Below are 22848 nucleotides of genomic sequence, written 5' to 3'. Positions count from 1 at the left end.
GCTTTGCATTTTCCTCTGATCTGATTGATAGAGTTGAAACTGTTCCTGCAGCAGCGGGGGCGTTGCACGAAAGCAAACCGCCCCCCCCCCCCCCGCCCGATTAAGTACCAGTTGCTTCGCTGGTGGGCCCACTTAGGTTAGGGGGGCATTGTCCCTCAGTTCTTACCAACATTTCAATCTTCTTTAGGAAGATTTAGCTAATTCTACTTTTTTTTTTTTTTGTTTCAACCAATGAAAAGAATCTTTCTTTCAAAAAAGAAACCTTATGGAAAATTACCCGACGAGTCTAATCTGCGTCCTGTCATTGTAAAAAAAAAAAAAAAGATCTTTTAGTGATCGAGGTAATGTTCGAGTTCGACGATTTTCGAAACAAACGGAATGGCTTTTGCCCATCAGATGGCATTGAGACTTTTTTTGCCTTGGCGGCATGAACAAGATCATTTTTTCCCATCCCACTAGCAATTTCTCCTCAAAATACTATAACTGTATCTTTTATATGAAGCTTATGATTTAGAGACTTGTGAGCAACTCTAGCATTTACAAAGTATAATTAACTCTTCTGCCGCATTTGCCATGTCGACTAAGGTCATGGAGCTCAAACTTTATAGTTAAATCGGGCATCAAGAAATAATTTTTTCTTGACATATTTTGCAGGAATTCAAGTCTGATAGACCTTGCCGATTTTACACCATTTTGTATATAAACATTCAACACGCCAAGGACTCCTTAAGATTTTGGCCCAAAGATCTGCAGCATGCAATAAATTCGTTAACGGGTGCCGACTTTATGTAAAGATTATGGCTTAGGGTCTTGTGAGATTTCTAGGATTCAATCAGGGATCTAGAAATAAGTTTTCCAAAGGTCGGAACTTGGAGCGTGGTTACTTTATCTGGGTTCCATGCGGAAGATGGTGGGTCTCCGTCTCTGCCATCTGAATCCATGGCCGACCTCCTCGAGCTTCCTCGAAACGAAGCAGTTTCCGAGGGCAGAATCCCCTCCTCTCCTTCCCAACCTCCATACCTTTCCCAAGAAACGGCGACAAAGAGAGGGTTCAAATAAGAAGATCAAGTATTGGCTTCTTGTTCTTCCTCCACCTTCGCCTTCTGTTCCTCAATTCTCGCGAGCCATTCCCTCGCGTTCCCCGGGAGAAAAAGAAAATTCTTGCCCTGCTAGAGGCGGTGGAGGGTTTTCCGTGCTCCCCACCGGAGACAAAATCGCGCTCTTCTTTGTTTCTTGTTGTGTTGTTATAGGGGCGGAGGAGGGAAAAAAAAAAGAAACTGGCCATTCTTGGACCTTTGCGGTGCGAGAGTCGAAGGTGGTTTCCCCGTATTCCAAGATGGGGCCGGCATTAAGGAATGTTATAAATTAAAGTGGCGGTGATGCTGTTATTCCAGGTCGGACTCCGGCGGCGACGTCGGGAGATCTACGCCCGGGACCGGTAAGGTAAGATCTCTCTTTCCGCCTCTCGTCTTTCTCTTGTTTTTTCTTCTTCTAATTTTATTTTGGTTGTTGCCAAAACCATCCAGCGTCGTCATGGATGGCTGTGTCCGAAGAGCCCTCTTCTTCAAGAGCCTGTCTTGGGTGTTGGTAGGGTCAATGCATCATGCAAGACCACTGGCACCGGCAATGTTTCCCTTTTCACGAATGCCAGTTTCCTTAGTATCCTTTCCTTCTCTTGGATGGGTCCTTTGCTTTCCGTCGGTCATAAGAAGACGTTAGACCTCGAAGATGTTCCACAGTTAGCTGACATTGACAATGTTGATGGTGTTTTCCCAACTTTCAGAAGTAAGCTTGAGTCATATGCTAGAAGTGGTACTGGTGGTTCTAGTGCTAGTGCTGGCAACATTAGTAGCAGCGGGGATGAAAGTAGTGGTAATGGAGCTACTACATACAAATTGGCTAAGGCATTAGTGTTTATCGCATGGGAGCAAGTCCTACTAACAGCTTTTTACGCACTCGTGCACACAATAGCTTTAATTGTAGGCCCCTGCCTTATTGGTTTCTTAGTCCAATACCTTAGTGGCGACTGGAAATTTGCAAATGAAGGGTTTCTTTTGGTTTTGGCATTTGTTGTTTCAAAACTTCTCGAGTGCCTTTCACAGAGGCACCGGTCTTTCAGATTGCAGCAGAGCAGGGTTGGGGCCTGCCTTGTTGCTATGATCTACCAAAAGGGTCTCACTCTGTCTTGCCGGTCGGGGCAGAGTCGAACTAGCAGGGAGATCATCAAGCTTGTGAGTATTGATGCTGAGAAGGCAGCGGCTTTCAGTTGGCACATGCATGAAATATGGATGATTCCAACGCAAGTCACACTGGCTTTGTTGGTCTTGCATGCTAGGGTGGGGCTCGCTTCACTTGCTGCTTTAAGAGCTACTTTTGTTGTCACACTAGCCACTTTTCCCATGGGGAAGATGAAAAACAATACCAGGAAGAGATGATGGAGTCTAAAGATGTTAGGATGAAAGCTACTTCTGAGATCTTGAGAAGCATGAGAATTCTTAAGCTTCAAGGCTGGGAGATGAAGTTTCTATCAAAAATAATTTGATTAAGGAAAAATGAAACAGATTGGCTGAAGTACATTTATACATCTGTTATGACAACATTTGTCTATGTGAGTGCGACTACTTTCATCGCAGTGGTCACCTTTGGTGCTTGTATGCTTATGGGAATACCATTAGAATCAGGAAATGTTCTATCAGTGCCTTGAGGACTTGCAGCCAGATCTAGTACAGAGACTTCCTATAGGTAGCTCTGAGGTTTCCATTGAAGTTAGCAAAGGAAGTTTCTCATGGGACCCCTCTTCTGAAATTCCTACTTTGAAAGATTTGAAACTTCAAGTGTTGCAAGGGAAGAGGGTTGCTGTTTGTGGGACTGTTGGTTCTAGTAAATTGAGCTTGCTATCCTGCATACTAGGTGAAGTCCCAAAGATATCTGGAACTGTTAAATTGTGTGGAACAACAGCTTATGTCTCCCAAGCACCTTGGATACAGAGTGGTAAGCTTCAAGAAAACATATTGTTTGGTAAGGAAATGGATCATGAGCAGTATGAAAAAGTCTTTGAAGTCTGCTCTGTGAAAAAGGACTTAGAGATACTTCCCTTTGGAGACCAGACTGTTATTGGAGAGAGAGGCATCAATTTGAGTGGTGGGCAGAAGCAAAGGGTACAGATTGCTCGTGCTTTATACCAAGATTCTGATATTTTTCTATTTGATGATCCATTCAGTGCTGTTGATGCCCACACAGGATCCCACTTCTTTAATGTACTCACAGCCGTATAATGAAATTCGTCAGCGCATCAATACTCAATATTTAAACTTTAGATTAATGTATTTATTATAATTACTTATGCCTATTTGAATTTTGGATTATGTACAAATTAATTGTGTATTTGTTGTATAATAAATCCATAGTACACTCTTCAAACGATGGTAATTAGCCTTTGATATTACTAAGCAACCTTTATATTGCAGGAGTGTTTGCTTGGGCTTTTAGCTTCAAAAACTGTGGTCTATGTCACACACCAGGTGGAGTTTTTACCTTCAGCTGACCTTATCCTTGTGAGTGATACTGTCTTTATTTCTTTCCCTTATTTTGATCATAAATAACTTTGTACGCATCTTACTAGTGTACTAGACAAAGATTGTTCTGTATTTCGGTAGTTCATGAAAGATGGAAAGATTGTACAAGCAGGGAAATATGATGAGATATTAAATTTAGGAACAGAGTTTATGCAACTGGTTGGTGCTCATAAAGATGCTTTGGCATTACTTGATTCAGTGGACGTTGCTGTAAATGCTTTGAATAGCAGCATGGGAGGTAGTTTTTGTGACGCTGGAAGTAGTGCATAGGCTTCTCACAAAGTAGTGCAAGAAGATGCACAGAATGATGTATCAGACAATGTATGGATTCAGGAGGGACAACTTGTTCAAGAAGAAGAGAGGGAGAAAGGTAGGGTTGAATTTTGGGTCTACTGGAGATACATCACAATGGCATACAAAGGAGCTCTTCTGCCACTGATACTGTTGGCTGATATTCTCTTTCAAATTCTTCATATTGGTAGCAATTACTGGATGGCATGGGCAGTTCCCGTTTCGGAAGGTGAAGAACCTCCTGTGCAAGGTGCAATTCTAATCTATGTGTATGTTGCATTTGCTATTGGGAGCTCAATTTGTAGTGCCGCAATCTCTTTGCTTCTTGTAACATCTGGATATAAGACGTCAGCATTGCTATGTAACAAAAATGTATATGTCCATTTTCCGTGCACCCATGTCATACTTTGATTCCACTCCAAGTGGCCGTATCCTGAACAGAGTATATTACTTCCAGTATGTTTTTGATATTTTTTCACTAAAGCAATAGATTCTGTAAAGGTACTTCTGTTTGTTGGCACTCATTAGCATAAGCAATCTTTCCTCTTTAGGCATCAACTGATCAAAGTAAGGTAGATATGGCTATTCCTTTCCAAATTGGTGGCTTTGCATTTTCTATTATTCAGCTTTTGGGGATCATTGCAGTCATATTACAGGTGGCATGACAAGTTTTCATCATGTCTGTTCCTGTGATTGCTGGTAGCATTTGGTATCAGGTAAATTTTTGTGGCCTTTTTCCTTCTTTATGTCTAGCTCTTTACATGGCTTGTGTGGATTAATTTAATTTTCTAGTAAAGTACATAAGGGAGTTGAACCTTTGGGCTTTGGGGAAAGAAATAAGCTAGTTATGTCCAGCACATCATAGAAATAAGCTGGTTATTTCCAGCACATTATACTAAGTATTAAGGGGGTTTCTTGAATGTACACGGTTTTTGAAGTTACGTTCACTCCAGCTCATGAAACATGATATGGAATTTTAATAAATATATAAACTTTAGATTCTAGCCAAGGTAAGACAAAATATGAAGCATTGAATATGAAGACAGATAGGGAAGAAGTGGCAGCGATATGATGGTAGTTGTTGACGATTGCTTATCTTGTTTCTTTGTTAAAATAATACCATTATTTTTGTTTCCATTATGTCCCTTAACCACTATATATAAGTTTGCTTTGTTACTTGTAGAAGTTTCTGATATTTTTCTTATTTTTTATGCAAACTCATGACAGAAATTTTTCATGGCAAAAGTTAGTGGGATTTGACACACAGACATTAGGTGCGCAGGAAGCATGAGAATCCACTTGCTTTATCCCATTTTTGGACCCGTACTTTGGCTTCCTGTATAATCTTCTTTAGTGCTGAATTTAACTGGATGGTAATAAGTGCTTCTACTAAAATCAAACTTTAGATGGAGATAACTTAAGACAATTTATGTCCACTGTGTATCTCTCTCTCTCTCTCTTTCTCTTTGAGGGTAATGGCCATTGTGGATCTCAAAACTGCTCAAATATACTTTCAAGAGCATGGTTATTATGCAATTATGAAACTGCATGGTCTTAACGTTACTTGATGCTCTATTCGCTAGTCTATGAGAAATTTTGGGAAGTAATCATCCTGCAGCAATATTGTTCTTGTTTTTTTAACAATATTACATCAGTACAGCACGAGATCTGGCAAGACTGGACAGGGTGTGTGGAGCTCCTATCATACAACATTTTGCTTAGTCAATATCAGGATCGATGACAATTAGAAGCTATGACCAGGAACCAGGATTTGTAAGCACTAGCTTCCTTCTGATGAATGATTACTCTCAACCAAATTTTCATAATGCTGGTGCAATGGAGTGGCATGGTCTTTGTCTGGATATGCTGTCGTCTCTTACTTTTGCCTTTTCTTTAGTATTTCTAGTCTCTGTGCCCAAAGGCATAATTGATCCAGGTAGTTGCTTTAAGGAAATACCCTTTCTCCTTTTGAGCTGCTGTCTTGATGAAGAGAAGGGGCATGAAGTCCAAATTTAAACTTTATGTATTATTTTCCTCCTTTCAGGCATGGCTGGCCTTGCAGTGACCTACGGACTTAGCCTGAATATGCTGCAAGGCATTGCCGTATGGTGTCTCTGCAGTCTTGAAAATGAAATTTTATCTGTGGAGAGAATACTGCAGTACAAGGACATTACAAGTGAACCACCTCTCACTATTGAGTCAAACAGACCAGATTGTAACTGGCCATCAACTGGAGAAGTAGAGATCTTGGACCTGCAGGTAAATCCCAGCATCTCCAGCAACATACCTTTTTCCGTTGGAATTGTCATGTAGAAAATATCTTAAAAGCCATAACAAGTATGGCATATCATCCTACACCTTAAATTCATGCTAAATGCATTGATTCTAGGTTTTTGCTTGATGATTCGTTTCCAACACGATAAATGTTGCCTTCTGAATAATTGAAAGTTAAACCTTCTTTTTGAGTGACAGTTAAGAGATTAATCTTTGTTGATTCCTTAATCTGCAGTGTAGAGTAGCAGACTAGAAGATCGATTATGTTAGCAACATAAAGTTGCAGAGTTCAGCTCGACTAGAAGATCGATCGTAGCTTTATCTATTCTCAAAAAAAGACATCATAGCCTACTTCTAATTATCATGTTGTGTTTGCTTGTGTCATTTGACAATGCATTATCTTGTGGAAAAAAAAGATGTGCATGCTCGACTCGTCTAGGCCTGCCTGCCCGATCTGTCACCCACAAGCTCTTGTGGATGGACCAAGTTAAAACCCGAAATACATAAAAACCCATTTGAATCGGGTTTGAACGATCAACCGAGCAGTTCAACCATTCAATTTGCTTGGGCCATAGCTTTTGACTCAGCCAGGTCAATGTCAACTGAAAGAAAAAGAAGGGAAAAAAGGAAAAAGGATTAAATCTCTCTTCACTCTCTCTTTTCTTTTGTCCTTGTTGGCCAGTTTGCTGGTGGCCATTGTCTAGATTTGCAATAGATCCTCGAGATGGATGGATCATGGATGAAAGAACCATGCTCGTTGTGAGGACTCTTGTGGGCGTGTATTTATAACCTTGTTGGCTATGCATTGGGTAGATGTTAGGTACTTATACAGGCCAATGAACCCAAAGAACACCTTCCGGCTAGTCTTTTTAGGTGAGGTTTTGGGTTGTTAGAAATGGTATCAAAGCGGACCTAGTCCATGGCCCATGTGGACTAGAGGACATTGCAGTATAGGTCTATTTAGTTTGATCATAGAATGATCGTGTTGTTTGCAATTGGATTTGAATAGATTTAGACTCTTAGCTTGGTTAGGATGCCAAGGCTTAAACTTAAACTAGGAAAGTATGCAAGGATCCGTGCAGGTGCATGTTTAGTCCCATATTGGCTATGCAGTGAGCAGATCTTGGATATTTATATAGGGCCAAGAAACTCAAGCAATACCTGCTGACTAGTCTTTTTGGGTAAGGTTCTAGGTTGGTATAGTCGCACAATGCAAGAAGACCCCATTGTTGGCTAGATTTAGAAGGAAGAGGGTTGTTGTTCGCTAGATCATGTAGTAGGAGGGCCGCCTTCAGCTAGTTCAGGGAGGAGTTGTGGCATTATTGCCCGATTTTTTTTGGGAAGGAAAGAACTGAAAAATTTGGAGTGAGGATGGGGACTCCACAGTTTAGACCCAATTTCTTTTTCTTTCTTCTCTTCTTGTCCATCCAGTGGGGTCAGGAGGATGCTCCCTCTTTTCCTCCCTTTATTTTCCTTCAGTTTTTGGCTCAATGTGGATTGGAAAGTGGGAGGTCTAGATCTTTCTAAACAGATATTTTGACTTGACCGAGCTGAACCATGGTTGAATTGTGGTTAGCTCGGAGACATGTAACCTCGTCACCAAAACAGGTTGGTCTGGGTCAAACTGATTTGAGAAAAACTGGATGCAAGCTGGAGATTAATGGAAATAGTTTTCAGATTCTAGACTATTATCTGGAAAGCTATTACCAGATGGGGCAGGTGGCTATCTAATATTAATATCCAAAATTTATTGCCAAGTGCTGTGTGCTGACTAATATTGAGACAGGTTCGCTGTGCCCCACATTTGCCTTTTGTATTAAGGGGTCTCATCTGCACATTCCCTGGAGGAAGAAAGAATTACAGCTGGACTCTGCAGGTATGATATCTTGTTTGGTTTTTTCTGATCTTATACTGAACAACAAAGCCAGCCTATATTTGAACCCCCCCATCCTTTGCCCCATCAATTGTGATTATGCTATGTAATGCTTTATTTTTGGTTATATGCTGTGTTTTGCAGTTATTGAAAATGGTGAGGATTGGAGCCATCAGCTTGTCTGTTTAGGGCGGGTACTTTTGAGAAAAAGCAAGATCTTGTTGAAATAACATGCCTTCACTGGTGCCGAGGATGGACGGGAAATGAGCGAACTAGAGGTCCATTTTATAAAGTGCGGATGGATTAGTTCTTTAATTTTATGAGCTCAGCCACCATACGTTGCCGTCTGATTTAATATTCAAATGCTTGCAATTAGTTGCATATCCTTCAATGTAACTCTTGATGACGAACTGAGTTGTACTCAAATGCTGCTCTATGTTAGCATTTCATTTGAAAGTTAATTTCAGAGATATCTACAGGATATTAGGCAGGATGGCTGTAATCCTTTATAGATGCTTGATGTGAGGGGTAGCAGGCATCAATGCTCAGCTCCTGTGCACAAATCTCAGTACATTGCAAATGGCAGATGGGAGGCTTACCCTGCCTGCACTCCATCTCTCCACCCGAGATGCAATTTCTCATGACCAAGCAGCAGACAGACTACAACCCACCAGCCTGGGGATGCCATGCGGACCAGCTGAGGTAGGTCCTCTTTCTGCCAACCACCATGGACAGCTACAGTCTTCTTATCTGTGTGCTGGCTTAAAGGCCCACCGTAGCTCGCAGCTGCTGCCAGAGATGGTCGGCCGTGGGGAAAGCTCCCAAAGTTCCAGTGATGACAAACTGTGTTATCTTTCACTGTCTTCAACCCTAATAGATATATATCTACAATTTCCATTGGATTATTTTCTCCCAGTGTGCTCCTTGCATAGCAATTGTTACTGGTCACTGGCATCTATTTCATTGTTCATTTTAGGGTCCTTCAACCTTCGGTAATGGGTATCCTCTCTGGCTTGGAAGAGATGTTACTATCTAGATGATTACAAAGTGTGATGATACTGGAGGCGTTGATGAATGCTAATATAGAGTTCATGGCAATGAAGCTTGTGAAACTAAATTTAGTGATGTTTCATGTCCAGTTATTTAAGTCCTCATACTTTTATAATTTTAGATGTGTTCGGTAATACTTAAAAAAAGGCATATTTTTTGACTTTTAAAATAAAAATAGTACCTTCCAATAAAAAGAAGTATTTGGTAACACCATCCTAAATGCGCTTTCACTCCCAAAAAAAAAAAAAAGAAAAGATGTTTTACAGAAGCTAGAAAATCTATTTTCTAACAGAAGAATCTTATGGAAGCAACTTTAGATTCGATCAAACATGTATAAAGATTTTTTCAGGACATTTACAAAATTTAAGTCAGCGATCCTTGACGATTTTGTATAAATTTGAGATTTATAACTAATTTGGTGCGCAACAAGTGGACCATTTCTTTTTTCGTTTTTCCCCCGCATTGGCCAAGTGGCAAGTCACGTCGGCTCTATACGGAGATCGTGACTCAGGACTCGGAAGCAATAGCTTGTCTTTTTGACGAAAGCAATATAAAATTCTATCAGGAAACAGCACCTAATTTACTCGGCAGAGCTGAGCGAGATGTCAGATGGAAGGCAGACAACGAACGTTTTCACCCGTTGGTATCCATGACGGCCTGCAGCTCTGTTTCTTTCCCTTGGTTCTTTCCAGGCTTATTCTATCATCATCCATCCTGAAAACAAGATCTTTCCTCGTACTTAAATCCAACTTGGGTCCTAACATTTAAATTCGTTCCTTTTCTTAGCAACAATGGGTGTTAAATCTCTATTGCCATGGTGGAGTCGATTAAAAAAACAAAAGGTATTATGACATGTATTGCAAATAAAAGTTCTCAAAGATGGATTTTGCTCCGCTGGATAACAATCTCTCTTCGAGGCTGAAAGAACCAACCCACCTCGGTTGCAGAAACCTCAAACACCTTGAAACCCTAACTATGGTACGAGAGTTGCACCTATGCAACTATCAACTATGCCCCATCCCCCGTGTCCATATGATTGGCCTCTTCTTATGGTTTTGGTTCTTGAAATGGTTGGTGAAGTTTCTAATTGGAACATGGCATCCTAAGCAATTTACTAGAAAATATGTCAGTCCTTTTTTTTTCATATAGGTTGGCCCTGAGAATGCTACGAGGTCCACTCCAAATTTGCTAAGCAATCATTGAATGGAATACTAGGTCAATCCAAGTTCATTGATATGGTGTATCTTTTTTTGTTGGTAGAGAAGAAGGAAGGCCTCCAAACGAGAAAGAAAAATAACGAAAAAAAAAGAAAGATAAATTATAGATGAACAAGGAGCCGATCAAGTTTGCATACGCCAGGTGGGAGAAAAATGATGGGAAATTGTCGAACCATGCAAGCCTGCTGAAGTTGCACTCATGAACCTAAATTACCCAGTTTTTTCGATTTTATTGACTCTGCCAGTATGATTAATGGCTATTACAAAGTTACGTGTGGTTGCAATTGCTTGCAGATAGTTTGGCACAAGTGTTAAATGATTTTCTGGTAGCTATCCTCAGGTAGAATTCCATTTGGGTTTGATTTCAGATTTACCCACAATTTTACCATTACAATTGTTACCATTAGAAAGATAATATGCTGAATTCCTTTTGGATTTTCAATTTTCATCTCTTATTTTACGAGATCGTATCATCTCAATAATATAAATGCAAATTTTTTAAGTGTTCTGCGAAGGTAATAATTGCAGGTAACAACTTTTTTTTTTTTTTTTACACCGGCTTAGGGTTTCAATGGAATTGATGGGCGAATGCTGCTGACTGTATTAACATTGGCAGAAAAGCTACCTATCTTTTACAAAGGTGTTGCTTAAGAGTTCTGAAATGCTCTGCATTGCAGGTTCAGTGGCACAATTGTCATGTAATTTACATGTAATCTGTTGCTTTCTACAGTTGTACACGGTCACCAACACCAAACTTTGTTCGCCACTTTGAGGAGACAAATATTCCTCATTTCAGTCTCTACTGTAATGGAGTACATTAGAACTTTGCTGTTTAAGTGATCTGAAAGAAGATATTTCTGCAACTTCTTGCAACCAAATGAGCACCAAATGTGACCCGCCAACTTGAGATGGATCCTCCTCCTCCAATTCTATAACGGGCTGATTTCAAGCATCAGCTGATAGTGTGTGTGTGTGTGTGTGTGTGTCATTTACTGAAGGTCTTCATCACATCCTTCTCCCTAGTCATCAAGTCTTTGCATAAGATCCTAATATTCCTAAGTTTCTTGATATAAGGTTTCTCAAGTATTCCAAGTGTGATGACATTGAAGGAATTATCCGGAGGTAGGATGCATAATTTGAGGGTTAAGGTCTCGTGGAGACATTTTTGGTGAGATTTCCTGTCCACTAACTGCAAGACCTTGTGGCCAAAGTAGGCTTAGGTGGTTTGGTAACCAATGTAGTAGTTTCAGATTCTGAGTGCAAGCGTTCGAAAGGAAGCTTTGTCCCGATCACATTATCACCAGTACTGCTGCACTTTGGTCTGTTATCAAGGGTTACTTGTTTGTTTCTATGTAAATATTCATATAGAGAAATTGGTAACTCAACCTAATCCAGAATAGCAAAACAGAAAGAAGAACTTACAAGTAAATATATTTTTCTAAAATCTTCATAACATGCTTAAGTTTCTCATAATGCAATTTCCATAACATGCATGTTACCATTTGCCAATCATAACTCAGATAGGGTTAATAACTTACATGAAGGTGAACCTTTTCTTTTGACTGAGATCCAACAGAACTTCAGACTACAGTGGGTACACACACTTCTTCCTGCGAAGACTGACCTTCGCAGTCTTACTGACCTTCTCCATTGGCACTGCTGCTGGATCCCCTCCTACTGACAGTGGTGTTCTTCAATATCTGCAAGAAAACAAACCATATTTAGAGCTTGTTCAGGAAAGAAAGCTGACACCCAGGCAAAATCAACCTACAACTACGTTGTCAGCCATAAGACAGAAAGCATCAAGAAGTGTGACAATATATACATATAAATTAGAGAGAGAGAGAGAGAGAGAGCAGTCGGATTCAATCAAGTTAGAGCACATGATGCTACTGGTAACAAATAAATTACTCCAGAACGGATGCTTTGGGCAGAATGTGCATGCCAAACACAGCTAACAAAGACCATAATGCAACAAAAGCAGTGCAAGTTTCCATCAAAGAAACAGACACTACTGTGCAAGTCACATGATATGATACAGAACTAGATGACAAGGAAGCATCCCACCAAAGTTTGAGGCATTTCTTTAATGAAAGATCTAATTTCCTTGACTAGAAGAAAGAAAACAGCTCGATTACTTAGAGATCCAACTCTCCACCACCCACCCAGAGTAGTACCCCTTCAAAGCCTCAGCAAGACGAGGATGGCAGCGATCGCTGCAGAGTTTTTCTGAGAAGCAAATGACTCCAGTAATATGCGATGCCACCATGTTGGAAAACGGATAAAGAAGAAAATGATGTCACGGCTTACTGTGGTCGACAAAGGGACACGTCTGGGGGCAGGACTAAGACCAGAACCTAGAACGGCAGCTGCAGTTAATTACCCAAAATACCCCTCATTAGATGGTACTCTCGTATCAGCCTATCCTGAGACTCTGATATTTCTTTTTAAAGTGGATAATTTATACAGATGTAATAGGATATATTCGATAGAGTTAGAAAATGATCTCTCTCTCTCTCTCTCTCTCTCTCTCTCTCTCTCTCATAGAATATCTCATCATATACATATATGAGGTCACCTAGTTCGCACTCCATTAGACTCGGATTCCGTAATACGTAAAGTCCCGTCTACCCCTGATGCACCTCCTAACTAATTAGTATGCCCAACCAAAATGAGAAAGGTAGAGAACACGCACTTGTCTTAACATCTGGTTCTCGTTCTGCAAAGTGGAGAGCCTCTCCTCCAGCTCCGAATTCTTCTTCTCCAGATCCTGCACCTTAGACTCCAAATCATTCAGATAAGCCTTCTTCCTCTCCCTTGCTTGTTGAGCTGAAACTCTATTCCTCAGCAGCCTTGTATTATTCGGAGAGCAAACACACACACACACACACACACCCACAAAAAAAAAAACAAAGGATCGTTTCATATCTTGTCAATAGAAAACGAAGGGGTCGCGCACAAAAATGAGATAAAGTAAACCCAGTAGGGAGGGAAGGGGATTTATAATTGGAAGGATGATGAAACTTTTAGAGCGGCACCTTTTGAGACGCTTGTGCTCTTTGTCCGCGGGGCTTCTCCCTCTCTTCCGCTGACCGGCCGGGGCGGAGGACTGGGCCCGGTCGGCTCCGGCCACCGAACCGGCCTCCCGCCCGGAGGTGGACCGGCCGGCTGGGTCCACCCCGAACTCCGGCACTCTCCTGATCTCCTCATCGCTCTCCACTCCTGATAAAACCAAAACCATGCCGACTCTCCCAATTCATTCCAAGAATAATATATATAAATGAAGGGGAAAAAATAAATAAGTACATATTAAATTCAACAACTAACAAGGAGGAAAAAGGTGCTTTAGTCCAACCAAAACCCGACCAACCGAATTGGCTATGTAAATAAAATGCAAGTGGAAAAGATCTCATTTTTATGCAGATCAGAACATCGAGAAACAAGAAAAACAGAGTCTTTTTGCTCGACTCCGAATTCATTCGGACCAACTCCTGGCCGAGGAAAAATAAAAAAAATAATTAAGATGTACTGGTCAAACCAAAGCAAACCAAATCAAATAAGCCACAGAAAACTTCACTTAATCTTAAAAGAAAAGAAAAAACCCAAGAATAGAGAAAAAACCACTAAAAGTCCTAATTTTTCATCGAAGGGAAAAAACAAAAGGCGGCGGACAGGGACCCCAAGGGAAGAGAAATCGTCTTGCCTTCCTTAACTTCCATCTGCGGCGCCGAGCTCGACGATCTCTCGCTGCTCGAAGGAAGCGAGCTCGTTGCTTGTTCTTGCATTCTTCCTCTTATACCACTTCTTCTAGCGCCCGGGCATGCGAAAGAGATGAGAGCTTTGCTTGGATTTGGCTTCCGCTTTCTTCTTCTAGTTTTTTCTTCGACTCTGTGGGTGGGAGGAGCGGGGAAGAGGAAGAGACAGAGGCTAATAATTGCACTGTTCGTAAAGGAAGGGGGGTTTGGGCCATTGGGGGTGGGGGTTTAGAGAGGCATCCGTCCCCGTCGGATCGGGACACATCGGACGGTAGAAAAGGTGTGAGCGTGGACGACGGGGGAGCCATAAATGGGCGAGGGAATCCAAAGGTGAAGAGGAGGAGAGCGTGGGCGTTTTCCGACCGTTGGATCGGAGAAAGATTTAATGGCTCTTGAGCGGTGTCCGGTAAATCTGGTCTCGAGCTTTTTCCGACCGACGTATCGTCGCTTTATTCCGAGATTTTTTTCAGATTCATTTTGTTTCGAACCAAGCCGACCATGCGAAGCTGCAACGACTTCCAGCATTCATATTTTTGGCACATATAAGCATAATAGCTTTGAACCTTTATATTAGTCAAAAATATTATACATATTTAATAAACATTAACTTGTAAAAATATTAGCATATAATTACTAAATTCTGAGGTGTCGACATCAATTTATGTTTGATTGCGCTCTCTCTTTCTAGATATATATACATACATATATATATATATATATATATATATATATATATATATATATATATATATATATATATATATATAGATTTTGAATCGAAATCTTTGAGGCATTAATTCTTGAAAAAAAAATCAATATGACTGGCTAGACTCACATGAGATCCATACTACCAGATGCATACTGCTACCTATGCATCCACATGAGAATGCATCGCAAGTTGAGACTCAAAACTCTATGGAGGGGGATTCTGCATCTCGCAAATTGGACACTAGCTAATGGCATCCAACTCAAGTCAGTTAGATCCAACATTACTCGGGTTAGAAATCCATGTCTTAGATGTGTTTAATCTCACTCAAATTGGATCTGGACCTGGCTTTATTGACATGCAGTGCGACTAAATGGCAAATTATCTCATATTAGCCTGTGCACATCAGCGGGTTAGTGCAGCAACAAATATGCATTGCAACATTTATTTTTTTTGATGGAATGTGGAGGGAGTAAGGTACTTTTTTTCACTCAATTTAATTAATCTGAAGTAAGTATATGTACACAAGAACAGAAGATTTAAAGAGACACAAAGAAAGAGAAAAAGAAATTACGGCAGCCTTTTCCACACAAGCTATGTTTTTTAAGAAAAATCGCAAATAAAAGAATGTTCATTTGAGATTTTGTTTAATGGAAATAGAATGCTTACTCTTCAAACACATTTTTCCATAACAAAAAGACGCAAACAAATTACATCCAACTTCCAAGTATATATTTAATTGATAAGTGAGTCATATATATGGTTTGAAACTTTGTGGTATCATACCAAAATTCCTGATGCTGTGCCTAAAATTAATGGGTAGAAGTGTTAGAGAAGATAGCAATCAACTTTGAAGGCTAAACAAACAGAAGAAGCTGCATATAAGTGGCCCCATATGAGATCAGTTTCCAAAACATGGTGCTGTAAGATGATCAACATTTCTAAAGCAAATGTATCATGCACAGAAAGAGAATTCATGATCTGAGCTCGGAAGCATGGTTATTGCCAGAAAAATCTACCAAAAAAGAAACCCAAACAAGCAGAAGAATTAGGAGCTCCCTTCAGTCCAAAACAACCGATCAGACAGTAGATAGGAAGAAACATCCGAGCATTGTTTTGGGCTCAAAGGAGCCCCCATTTCTGCTGCTTCCGAACTCTCAACCACGCAGATGGAAGAAAGAAAGGAGAACTGCAAGGAGGGAAGAGCGAAAGAACTGAAAGGTGCATGGGAGCGAGGAGGTGAAGGCTTTGTATTTGCCAATGGGTAGCACCAGCCCTTGAGGCTCTTTATCCCTCTCACACTTAGCCTTTTCTTCATCACTACGGTGGGTTTCACCTTTGCTGTGCCTTTGTTGGCATGACATGGGGTGACCTACTTCTTTAACCCCCAAGTGGAATGTTTGCTCGATAAGTTGGTACGGAGGTGACCTAACTATTCACCTAACTGTTCAAAACTTTCCATCCTAATGCCAGAATTTTAGTTAGATAATAAGAATCGCAAAGTTGGCGAGACATTTATTAGGTACCAGAATTTGTTGACAAAAGAGACTTGCCTCACATAATGTGTTAGTAGTTCGAGCTACCAGCGGAACAAATATTGGCTATTCCGACCTCGGATTAATTTGACCTTTTGACCTCGATTTTAATCGAAAAAAACAACTTCAGTTTAGACCGACGTGTTGTTCTGGTCAGTCCGATACAAGAATAACGTTAAAGATTACTGCATGAATGACAATAATGACGTTCACATCGACAGTTACACCAGTACAATAGTTCAGATATGATCCACGTGGTTATCACTCAATATTGATAGTGGAGAGTCGTTACTATGTAGTTAATGTACAATTGGCTATTGTCATGCAATTATGGTACGGTACTACCCGATAAATCAGATAAAGGACCACAGACACATCCTGTTATTGCGGGATGAAAGCACTCATCCTTTGATCGTACTATTTTCTTTCCTGGATCCAAACTGCGGAAAGACGAATCGAGAAGAAGAAGTAGCAGAGAATAAAATCAAACAATCACAAAGACAATAATTTTACGTGGTTCACCCCAATACAGGTTACGTCCACGGAGGCCACACACACAGATTCAATATATTCATCAAAGAGTTATAATGATCTCTCTTCCCCGTTAGAGATTGCACACCTGGGGCTTACAAGAAAAATCCAAACCTTCTAGGGTTTACAAGAGAGATAGGACTCAAAAAGAAAACTCTCTACGGCCGCTCTCTTTATCTCGTAGGGTTCACAAAAAAAATCCTATTTATAGGTTTTCAACAGATAAGAAAATTTTCCTACGAAACCCTAAGTCAAAAAAGCCCATCTTGCCACCATTTCAATCAATCCCATGATCAGGAGTCGACTCTTCGCTTTCTGGGGTCGACTCCTAATAAGCTCGAGTCGACTCGGATATCCTCGGGTCGACTCCAAGTATCAGCACCGAAGACTGGCACGCTCTGTCTTCCTAAGAGAGTCGACTTGAGCTGGAGTTGACTTTTGCAGAACTGGAGTCGACTCCTATAAGGCTGGAATCGACTCCTGCAAGCGACCCCAAAAACAGTTCTCTGTTTCTTCACTGTGGCAAGATGTGAGTCGACCCTCTCATCCCTGAGGTCGACTCAAGCTTCACATGAGTCAACTCCTAGATGCTAGGGGTCGACTCCATTCAGTTGGCACAAACTTTTTCAAGCAAACTTGAGCCAAATTCAATTACAGTCATTTCGTGTTTCGAGGCACATTTTCTCAACAATCTCCCATTTACCGAAAAACAAGTCTGAAGCAACCGTAACCCCATCAGCAACATGATCTCCAATCATTCTCTATGTGTGTGAACCTCTATCTTCACTTCTAGCTATGAAGACTAACAGAAGATGCACAGATGTGCAACTTCTCAAGAGTAACCACCTTTGTCAACATATCTGCTGGGTTGTCCATTGTATGTATCTTTTCTAGCCGAAAAAGATTTTCTTCGAGGAGTGACCGAATAAAGTGATATCTGATATCAATGTATTTAGTTTTTGAGTGAAAAGCAGCATTTTTTGCCAAATGTATAGCACTCTGGCTGTCGCTATACAACTTCGCATCGCCTTGCTCCATGCCAAGCTCTTTCATCAAACCTTATAATCAAACCATCTCCTTGCTTGCTTCAGTAAGAGCAACGTATTTGGCCTCGATCATAGACAAAGCTACAATCTTCTACAGTTTCGAAATCCATAAAACTGTAGCACTTTCCAGCATGAACACATACCCGATAGTACTTTTTTTGCCATCAATGTCTCCAGCCATGTCAGAATCCACGAAACCATGTAGGTAAATATCAGAACCACCATAGCATAGTCCTAAGTCTCTGATTCCATTCAGATACCGCAATATCCACTTCACAGCTCTACAATGCTCCTGTCCTGGATCGCTCATGTATCTGCTCACTACTCCCACTGCATGGGCAATATCCGGTCTCGTGCAAACCATGGCATACATAAGGTTTCCGACTGCTGATGAGTAGGGTACATACTTCATCTCATCTCGATCATCCTGCGTAGTAGGACACTCCTGCTTGGATAACTTAAAGTGTGCACCCAACGGAGTACTCACAGCTTTAGCCCTGTTCATATTGAACCGCTTCAACACCTTATCAATGTACTCTGCTTGAGACAACTTCAACATTTTAAGCTTCCTGCCCCTGCTGATACGCATCCCAAGAACTTTCTTAGCTTCACCCAAGTCCTTCATTGAAAACTCCTGGGATAATTGTTCTTGTAGTTTCACAATCTCTCCCATGTTGGCACTTGCCACCAACATATCATCTACATACAGAAGTAGAATGACATATGAGCTCTTCAATCCCTTGAAGTAGCAGCAATGATCACCATTACACCTCTGAAAATCATTCTTCAGCATAAATTGATCAAACTTCAAGTCTCACTGACGGGGCGCTTATTTTAAAACGTACAGACTTTTCTAAAGTTGGCACACCTAATTTTTTTTCTCCTTCACTACATATCTTTCTGGCTACTTCATGTAGATTTCCTCTTCAAGGTTGCCATGTAAAAATGCAATCTTGATGTTAAGCTGCTCAAGATGTAAGTCTTTGGCTGCCACTATACTCAACATCATCCGGATAGTAGACATATTCACAACTGGAGAAAAGATATTGTCAAAATCAATGCCCTCCTTCTGCTGAAAGCCCTTGACAACAAGTCTCGCTTTGAACCTCTCAGAACCATCTGGTTCAAGCTTTAGTCTGTATACCCACTTGTTGTGCAAAGCTCTCTTTCTCTTCGAAAGTGGACCAAATTCCACGTCCTGTTGGATGATAGGGAATCCATTTCATCATCCATGACAAGCTTGCACTTGTCACTAGCTTTGATCTGCAAAGCCTCCTTGTAGCTTTCTAGCTCACCACCATCTGTAAGCAACAAGTACTGTAGGGAGTCAGCATACCTAGACGGAGTTTTCCTGTTTCTTTTACCCTTGCGCAAAGCAATCGGGATATCAACTGGCGGTTCTTCTTCTTGCTGTGCTTCTCTCACTGGCTCAGCAACTTCATCATCTCGAGACATTATTTCATCATCTAGCTCTGCGCATTCCGATTTTACAGCTTTGACGCCTTGGCCCATCTGTTGCTGCAGGTCCTTGTACAGAACCTCTTCATTGAATACAACATTTCTACTTCGGATGACTTTCCGATCCGTCGCATCCCAGAACTGGTACCCAAAGTCATCACCACCGTACCCAATGAATGTGCACTTTTTTAACTTTGCATCCAGCTTTGTTCTATTTTCTGCAGTATCAAGCACATAAGAGATGCAACCAAAGGTACGCAAGTGAGATAGCTTCATCTCTTTTCTAGTCCATACTTCCTCCGGCAGTCCAAGCTCCAATACAACTGAAGGCTCTCTGTTGATCAGATACACTGCTGTACTGACCGCTTCCGTCCAAAAAATCTTCGGCAACCCCGCATGAAGCCTCATGCACCGTGCCTGCTCGTTGATAGTGTGGTTCATGCGTTCTGCAACGCTATTTTGCTGTGGCGTTCCTGGAACCATCTTTAGAGTTCGAATTTCAGCTGAGGCACAATAAGCCTTAAACTCATCACTGCAGTATTCGCCCCCATTGTCAGACTTGAGACACTTCAATCTCTGACCTGTCTCATTCTCCACTAGAGCCTTCCACCTCTTGAATTTCTCAAATACATCGGATTTGTGCTTCAAGAAATAGACCCATAGCTTTCGGGTAGTGTCGTCGATGAACATGACATAGTAACTTGCTCCTCCATGAGAAGCCACTTGAGTTGGTCCCCATACGTCAGTATGTACGAGTTCCAACTTAGAATTTTTCTTGGTACTACCTTATTTTGAAAAACTGACCTTCTTTTGCTTTGACAGTATACAATCTTCACAGAATTCCAAATTCACAGATTTTAGGTCTCCCAGTTTTTCTTTGGACATCATCACCTTCATCCCTTTCTGACTCATGTGGCTGAGTCTCATGTGTCATTTCCTTGCACAACAATCGGATTTGCAGCACAGACGGTGGAATTAGTATCAGTTGTCATGTATAGTGTTCCTAACCTTGCACCTCGAGCGATCACCAAGGCTCCCTTAGTGATCTTCCAAGCATCATCATTGAAGGTGGTCACAAACCCCAAATCCGACAACTGACTTACCGAAATCAGATTTCGAGCCAGTTTGGGTACATGTCGCATATCTTTCAGAAAGTCATCCCACTTGATGTTTTTATCTGAGCATCTTCCTTTTCTACGATGTTGCAACTATTTCCATCACCAAGATACACCTTGCCGTGATCACCTGCAACATAGTTTGAGATAATTACCTTGTTCCCAGTAGCATGGAACGAGGCACCTGAGTCGACTATCCACGACTCCGGATGAACATCACAGGAAAGTATCAGGGCATCGTCTTCACTTGTAGTTTCGGCTAGATTAGCACTTGTTTTAGTGTCAGAACTACCATTGTTCTTCGGCACTTTGCAGTCTTTTCTCAAGTGACCCTTCTGCCCACAATTCCAGCACTTTCCAAGAGGTCTAGACTTGTTTCTAGACTTGGATCGTCCACCCCTATTTTTGTCTCCCTTCTTTGAAGTCCTTCCACGTTCTTCAAAAGCCAGCGCATTTTCAGATGAACTCGCTAATGGATCTAGGGTTTTTCTTCGAGCCTCTTCACTCAGAATAAGAGCCACCACTTCATCAAACCTCGCTGTAGTCTTCCCTGAAGAATTACTAACAGCCGTGATGAAGCCTTCCCAACTTTCAGGCATCTGATCTAGAAGAGCCCACGCCTTCACCTCATCAGTGAACGTGATCTTCACATATTCCAATTGGGCACATGGGGTCTTGAATTCACTCAGATGTGAATGAACACTCCCACTGTCTCTCATCTTTAAAGTGAATAATCATCGAATCAGGAATACCTTGTTTGCTCCTGTTGGCTCATCATACATGAAAACCAGTGTGTCCATCAAATCTTTTGCAGTCTTTACTTTGGATATATTGGCGAGGATCTTCGATGCCAAGGACAAACGGATAGCGGGGAGTGTCTTCTTATCAGAACGCTCCCACTTCTCCGATGGCATGTCTGTCGGCTTCGATTCTTCTCCGCCCAGTGATATATACAGATCCTTTGAGAGCAAGTAATCCTCCATCTGCATCTTCCACACACCAAAGTTCTGTCTGTTGAATTTCTCTATCCTCAATCTTCCTTCGTCTGCCATTGGAACATAGGAAACATAGCTCTGATACCAGTTGTTGCGGGATGAAAGCACTCACCCTTCGATCGTACTATTCTCTTTTCTGAATCTAAACTGCGGAAAGACGAATCGAGAAGAAGAAGTAGCAGAGAATAAAATCAAACAATCACAAAGACAACAATTTTACGTGGTTCACCCCAATATGGGTTACGTCCACGGAGGCCACACATACAGATTCAATATATTCAGCAAAGGGTTACAATGATCTCTCTTCCCCGTTGGAGATTGCACACCTGAGGCTTACAAGAGAAATCCAAACCTTCTAGGGTTTACAAGAGAGATAGGATTCAAAAAGAAAACTCTCTACGGCCGCTCTCTTTATCTCCTAGGGTTCACAAAAAATCCTATTTATAGGTTTTCAACACATAAGAAAACTTTCTTGCGAAACCCTAAGTTAAAAAAGCCCAACTTGCCACCGTTTCAATCAATCCCATGATCAGGAGTCGACTCTTCACTTTCAGGGGTCGACTCCTGATAAGCTCGAGTCGACTCGAACATCCTCGGGTCGACTTCAAGTATCAGCACCGAAAACCGGCACGCTTTGTCTTCCTGAGAGAGTCGACTCCTTCAACCTGGAGTCAACTTGAGGTTTGGAGTTGACTCTTGCAGGACTGAAGTGGACTCCTGCAGGACTGGAGTCGACTCCTGCACAGAACTGAGTCGACTCCTGCAAGCGACCCCAAAAACAGCTTTCTGTTTCTTCACTGTGACAAGATGCGAGTTGACCCTCTCATCCCTGGGGTCGACTCCATTCAGTTGGCACAAACTTTTTCAAGCAAATTTGAGCCAAATTCAATTGCAGTCGTTTCGAGTCACATTTTTTCAACACCTGTATATAGGGATGTCTCGAAGACCCTCAGGGAAGTAAGACTACACTCCTCTACATACACTCTTCTCTCTTTTCTGTTGTTGCTTTAGATCTCTGACTTAAACATCGGAGGGTCCCTTGCAGGTAGCCTTTCGGCAAGTGGGACTTCTTTGCAGGTTAGTTTTGCAGTCCTCCTCGGTTCCAGCCGACCTCAGCATACCTCGGTTCCTGCTGATCCCAGCGTGCTTTGATTCCAGCCAACCTCAACGCATTTCAAGCGAAGACCGACCTCGACCCAGATTCTAGCAGCAAGAGTTACATCATAAAAAACTAATTCAGAGATGGAAAATGCATGCTGCTTCTCCCTCGAAATCTTCTCCAAACTTGTTTTGATCAGGATTTTTCTGAACCATCATGGGCAATGCTGACATTTTGACCCATGACAAGCTCCCATATGCTGTGTTTGGCATCAAAAAAACCGGGTTGACACCTAGTTCTAGAGAGATTTTTATTGGGTAGACGTAGC

The 22848-nt window shown here is 41.5% G+C and overlaps 1 protein-coding gene and 1 pseudogene across 2 annotated transcripts; one reads left to right on the top strand and one right to left on the bottom strand.

Moving 5' to 3' along the window:
* The first annotated feature begins 1537 nt into the window (after positions 1–1537).
* Positions 1538–8918, top strand: LOC103708825 (ABC transporter C family member 3-like; annotated as a pseudogene). Its single transcript, XR_015987747.2, has 8 exons — positions 1538–3257; positions 3468–3554; positions 3657–4308; positions 4418–4580; positions 5506–5802; positions 5911–6125; positions 7927–8016; positions 8158–8918. The product of XR_015987747.2 is annotated as an ABC transporter C family member 3-like (transcript).
* A 2769-nt stretch (positions 8919–11687) lies between these two features.
* HY5 (Basic-leucine zipper (bZIP) transcription factor family protein) lies at positions 11688–14307 on the bottom strand. Its single transcript, XM_039128738.3, has 4 exons — positions 13984–14307; positions 13319–13502; positions 12976–13132; positions 11688–11980 (listed from the first exon to the last, which is right to left on the bottom strand). Exons 1-4 carry the CDS (start codon positions 14063–14065, stop codon positions 11915–11917), a joined length of 489 nt encoding a protein of 162 aa, XP_038984666.2. The 5' UTR covers positions 14066–14307; the 3' UTR covers positions 11688–11914.
* Positions 14308–22848: the final 8541 nt, after the last annotated feature.

The sequence above is a fragment of the Phoenix dactylifera genome, chromosome 5 (genome assembly GCF_051530095.1).
Source record: "Phoenix dactylifera cultivar Ajwa chromosome 5, Ajwa_hap1_PhDact_Kaust_v1.1, whole genome shotgun sequence".
NCBI classification, from domain to species: Eukaryota; Viridiplantae; Streptophyta; class Magnoliopsida; order Arecales; family Arecaceae; genus Phoenix; species Phoenix dactylifera.
The sequence above is the reverse complement of the archived record's forward strand: the minus strand, read 5'-3'. Positions and strand labels throughout refer to the sequence as shown.